This window comes from Rhea pennata, chromosome 10, assembly GCF_028389875.1.
Source record: "Rhea pennata isolate bPtePen1 chromosome 10, bPtePen1.pri, whole genome shotgun sequence".
Lineage (NCBI taxonomy): Eukaryota > Metazoa > Chordata > Aves > Rheiformes > Rheidae > Rhea > Rhea pennata.
In genome coordinates, this window is record NC_084672.1 from 16,778,817 (window position 1) to 16,784,816 (window position 6,000).

The 6,000-nt window shown below is 40.7% G+C and overlaps 1 protein-coding gene across 2 annotated transcripts in view; it reads left to right on the forward strand.

The window, feature by feature from the left end:
- CHRFAM7A (CHRNA7 (exons 5-10) and FAM7A (exons A-E) fusion) overlaps positions 1-4,888 on the forward strand; it is a 40,114-nt gene extending 35,226 nt beyond the window's left edge. The window contains exons 8-10 of one of the 2 annotated variants that reach the window (XM_062583527.1): positions 1,081-1,167; positions 2,135-2,244; positions 4,335-4,888. In XM_062583527.1, the coding sequence (XP_062439511.1) occupies positions 1,081-1,167; positions 2,135-2,244; positions 4,335-4,853 (716 nt within the window). In that variant the 3' untranslated portion in view covers positions 4,854-4,888. The remainder of the gene's footprint in view (positions 1-1,080; positions 1,168-2,134; positions 2,245-4,334) is intronic. The other variant, XM_062583528.1, reaches the window with a different exon arrangement.
- Positions 4,889-6,000: the final 1,112 nt, after the last annotated feature.

Consider the following 6,000-nt stretch of genomic DNA (forward strand, 5'->3'; position numbering starts at 1 on the left):
TAAAAACCCCACATTCACAGAGTAAAGCTTAAGTTTATATATATGCCTTTGAACACTTCAAACTGCAATTCTTAATATTCTCTTTTAGTAGTGAATAATACTAAGAGCCTAAGAATACTCTTTGCCTCCTCACAAAAGATTTATTCCATCTAACTATTACTAAATACTATTCTAAATTTTACAGAGTTTTTCAGCTGAATCATTGGCTTGAGAAACAAATCTGATGGCTTTAATTACTTCATTTTTAAGATGGTCGTTAAATATGTAACGAAATTTTCCACCCCATACAAAAGTGCAAATGCACTAGCTACTGTGTGAATGGAGCTGTTACAAGGTAGAAATAAAACGGACGTTTCTCCGCAGCATGGCTGGACTGAGCAGTAGCCTCCTGGCCCGTGTAATTCTTTGCTGCCAAGTCCTTTCCACCAGCCCTTTGTCTAAGCCTAGTCCCGAGGAAAGAGCAGAGCCTCGATCCGAAAGGCTGGGCACTGAGCACGGAGCAGCAGAAGGCAAACTCCAAAAATCAACACACAGGTGGCTTGGACATAGCTATGTGCAGAACCCAACAGCTATTTCAAGAGATATTACAGGCTGTCCTGCAAAAGAGATTGTTGTCTATCACAACTGTGGCTTCCACACCAATGAATCAAGGTGTCTCATGCTCGTATATTCAAAATCATGCCACATTTCTACAGCAAACAAACAGCAAAACGTACATTGATTTACCTCAGTTGCTTAGCACACGATGATAAAAACTGATCGGTTTTGCAATCATTGTTATGCAACTTAAAAATAAATACATTTGTGCAAGTTCAGAATACTCAAGCCTATCCGAGCAGCATAAAACCTCTTGTGTTCACACCAGTCTTGCGGAACAGTAACTGACACTAGTTTGGCAGCACTGCTACCCTGAACCTGAACTAACTTGAGAAAGGATAGGAGCACTATCACTGTGCTGGTGTGAAGGTAACAGTGAGGATACATCCTGCTAAGAGCATGCCTTTGGATTAATTTTCTTCTTATTATTGCCTTGTAATACAAGCCATTAATTTATTTTCAAATTTCACATTTATCTTTCAGGTATAACAGTTTTATTGTCTCTCACTGTCTTCATGTTACTCGTGGCTGAAATTATGCCAGCAACATCGGATTCTGTGCCATTAATCGGTAAGCTAACTACAGCTTTTATTAACTTTTATTTTTTGTCAAACAAGCTGCAATGGCTTTGCATTGAGGCCAGCAGTAAGGCAAATTACACCGCGTACAATGGCCTACTGCAGCTGAACGAGAAGGCAACGTTTAGGCTTAACCCCCCGCGAGTACGCAGCAGTGCCCGCAGGAAGCACGGAAGGTGCCTGACCCCCGGCGGAACGTGATGGCAGAGAGCCGGGGGCCAGCCCTGACAGGCCGGGCCGCAGAGCCCGGGGCGGCCGGCAGAAGGGCGTCAGGCTGGGGGAGCCGCGAGAAGGGCCCAGATGCCACTGGGCGATCAGCAGCCCCCAGGGGCTGCCAAGGTGCGCTGTTGCCTAATGTTGCCTTTAACAGGAGTCCCCCACGGGAACAGCGACCTCCTGTGCATCCACAGGCTCTCTGCTCTGCAGAAGGGTCTAGAGCAAAATAAACACAGGCCCCCCAGAGCACCGGGGAAAGCGCGGGGCAGGCAGTTCCCCACGGAGACTGTTGCAGCTTATGCAATGGGTGAGATTTCAGGGATACAGACCTGAGCCTGCTGAAAATTCCCCCCCTGCAACTGCGCAAACACAAAGAGAAACTTTTCAAACGAAAGACCAGTCAATCTCTAAAGTCTCTAAAGTACTGGTCAATGAAAATCGGAGGATGATTTTTTCCAAGGCTACTTAGAAAAGGTACATGATCAGCTTCCCTGAGAAAATTCATACAGGTTGGCTACACTCTGCCAAAAGAGAGGCTGCTACTCCTGCTTTGGAGAAATCTTGCCCCAGTACCTGAAGTAGCATGTGTAGCACTAGTGAAAAATTGACAAAAGGAATTCACAGTAACATGGTGCATATACACGAACACCCACTATAATAAAGTGCATATGTATAGATAAGCACATAGGTACAACACGATATCATTCGAAGTACGTTGCTGTAATTATCTGTTTGCTTTGCAGCTCAGTATTTTGCCAGCACTATGATTATTGTCGGTCTTTCTGTTGTTGTCACTGTTATTGTTCTGCAATATCACCATCATGATCCAGATGGGGGGAAAATGCCTAAATGGGTAAGCTTTGATTTTAATTTATAAATGTCCAGATGAGAGATGTGATACAGTAGCTGGTAACCCATATTTACTTCCTGCTGTTAAAATAAATAAATCCTTCCCCAACATTTTGCTTTTAAAAGCAAAAATGAAATAAATGAATTCATAAATGAATTTTAAAAATATCTTACTTTTGGTGGGCTTTTATGTGTGAGTGTGTGAGTGAGAGAAAGAGAATATTCACCTTGCTTCTAAATTAAGAATGTCCTTCACAACAGTTAGGGGCACCTCAGGATTTTGATAAAACCTAACTAAACAGATGAAGGTGATTTTCAAATGAGCTGCAATGATCAGTGGTGAAAGAGGTAGGAGAAGAGCATCAGTTACTGATGGAGATTATGACTGCATGAAACACGCCGGCCTCACGGTGTGACTGCACAGCTGCTATACACTTCTGTGCTGTGCATAAGGAAACATCCATAGCCAAAAGCACCACAGCTGTTCAAGTGCAAGCAAAACTTGCTCTTGCAATTCTGATCTTAACATCTCTGGTCAAGAATATCTGTTGAGTGCAAATGAAAATTAAGTTCTTTTTTAAAGCAAATAAGGCTTTCTTCCTAATGTACTTCTATAAGTGTTTCTTTTTTAACAAAGAGTATTAGTCTGCTATTGCAGTTCTCTTTGCACAGAACAAAATTAAATAGTAAATATCGATGAACAATTGTCCATCCTTCCTCATTTCACCCAGCACAAGGCAACACAAGGCACTGGTGAAGATCGAAAGACCTTTTTCTTTTTTCTCTCTAGAAAAATATGAGTTATTATTATCCTTACTAGTCAAAAAGAATATGCATACAACAGCGCCCTGCAGACAAGACAATGAGAGGTTCTCTGGCCCATTCCAGGATAGTGAGTTAAAAAAAAGTGTATGAAGAGAATAAAAGGTATAAATCTTTAGACTGAAGTTTGCTGACCTACAAGGGACAGATCTTTAGTATTGAGTCAAACATCCTCATAAGACAGAGTAATTGATATTGAGGAGCGAGCTTTGATGTTCAGAAGCTGAAGTCCATTGGACTCTACTTTGATGCTGGTGGCTTCCGGATCAGGCCCTCAGTTAAGAAAATACTATCCTTTTAGGTGAAAAAAAATAATGGAAATAGAGTAACAAGGCAAGATCTGTCTTCTGATGTTTGCCTGGATATAATATCTACTCTGAGTAGAAATCTGCAGTCAGAATAAATCAGACATATCTAATATTAATTACAGTGCAAGAGTTGCTTGTTATATGAGACAATAATATTTCATTAGTGCTCTGAGAAAGAAACACTGGAATGAGCTCTTGAAATCTGATTGAAATAAATTATAGAAGCTTGAATCTGAACTGGGGCAGTCTTTGGCTTGCCTGCACTTTCTGTAAGGCTGGATTAAGACAATATGGGAAACAATAAAATGAAACCTAGTGATTAAATTTTCAGCAATATTTCTTCTTTTAAATCAAGATTTTTTCCCCATATTTTCTGTGTTATATTCAGATCTCTTTTCTAAAATCTGCTATCAAGTGTTGTGAAAGTCATGTGTCAACATAGGCAAAACACTATAAAATTTAGCATTCTTGTTTTATCATTATAGCACCTGTTCAGCAGCCACCCCTGAACAGTACTGCCACACGAAATAAATCTTAAAGCAGAAATACAAGTGAGAAAATTCACCAAGTCTAGCGCAGAGCTACTTAAGATTATTCAAAAATAACTGTTCTTAAATAAATGAAAAATTTTTATTCATGGTTTCTAGCAAAAGCTGAAAAGGCTGCCATATTGCTGTTCAAGTGTAACAAATATCAGTACTATCGAGACTCCCATCAGAGGAGGGGAATCTCAATAGCGATAGTTTAACAACAGCCTCAGGCAATCAACAGCACTGCTGCAGCAGGAAGGCAGACTCAATGGCAAACAAATCAATTGGAAAATTATGGTACTACCTTTTAAAACTGCTGTGTGGGATAAGAAGTGACGAGGGAACAGACATCCACCCAGGCTGTAAAAATGCAAATAGTTACTGAGCACAGTAGTTGTGTATAGCAATGCTTATTCTCAGTAATCTTCTTCCAGACAAGGATCATTCTTCTGAACTGGTGTGCTTGGTTTCTGAGGATGAAAAGACCAGGGGAGGATAAAGTGCGTCCTGCCTGCCAACATAAACAGCGTAGATGTAGCCTGTCAAGTGTGGAGATGAACACCGTGAGTGGACAGCAATCCAGCAATGGGAATATGCTCTACATTGGGTTTAGGGGGCTGGAAGGGGTTCACTGCACACCTACCACTGATTCAGGGGTGATCTGTGGGAGAATGACCTGCTCACCAACAGAAGAAGAAAACCTCTTGCACAGTGGCCACCCTTCTGATGGTGACCCAGATTTGGCTAAGATCCTGGAAGAGGTCCGCTACATCGCAAACCGATTCAGAGACCAGGATGAAGAGGAAGCCATTTGCAACGAATGGAAGTTTGCAGCCTCTGTAGTAGATCGACTCTGCTTGATGGCTTTTTCAGTCTTCACAATCATTTGTACAATTGGTATTTTAATGTCAGCACCAAACTTTGTAGAAGCTGTGTCTAAAGATTTTGCTTAACTCCTAAGTACAACATGATTCTCTGAGGTATGATATGTAGCAAATCAGAAGTGGTTTTGTTTGTTTAATTGCTTGGTTTTAGTAAGTATTCTGCTCATTCTTTTGACTCCTCTTGCACCCATTCCTGGCCTGGAGCTCCTTCCAGGCAGTGACAGTGTTTCAGCAGGGGAGCCAAGGAAGAGAGGAGCCTGGGAGAGCTCCTTTGCACACACCACTGTGGGAGACACGAAGTTGCTGTGAGCCCCTTCAGAATGGCAGGGTGTTGCACCAGCAGCTCTTACAGATTTTTGAACCAAATGGCTATTATAAAAAATAATAAGTAGGCAATGGCAGAAATGTCATTTCTTCCTTTATTTTAAAAGAATGAAAGTAGCCCATCTTAACTTGATTAAGTGACTATAAGCACTTCCTTTAGGAAAGAATTAAATCCCAGCGGATGGAAGCTCAAACAGCACAGAGAGAAGTGGAAAAAAACATGCCTTTCAGTTACTGTTTCTTCCTGAGTGACAGTATGCAGCTCTCTACTTCAACTCGCTAGTCAGCCCCATAACTCCTTCCATGTGTTCTGTAGGGAATTTATGTGCTAATACAGGATGCAGAATTTGCATCCTGTATTTCTTGCCAAGAGGCAAGAAACCTGAAAGTTAAGATGACACAGCACATAACATGTCCTTCTGTATTTTTCTGTATTTGACTTAGAATTTGGCCCAAATTCTTAAAACAGGTTTCACAGTAGCTGTTGAGGTGTTTTCTTCTTCTTCGTTTTCCCCAGAAAGACATTCTTTCAATTGATGACTTTGCTGGTCTTTACCATTTTTTAGTTATCATAAAAAAGAATGATTTAAGATGCCCTATAGTTGTTAAAAAAAAAATCACACACTTTTCTCTCTACTGTTAGGTGCATTCCAACACGGAAAAAGTAAATCAGCGTGTCTTCTCTACAAAATCAAGCTTAAATGAGAAATCTAAAACAAAAAAAGCCATTAAGTCTTAAGACCAAGATTTGAGTTTCAAAATTAAGATTTGAACGGTTGCATGCATAACCTTTTATAGACATCTTTCTGTTGAGTCACTATAACATGTCATTACAAGAAAACTATACTCTTTCTGCTCAGTGTATCATCCCAAGAGCTCTAATGAATAATAA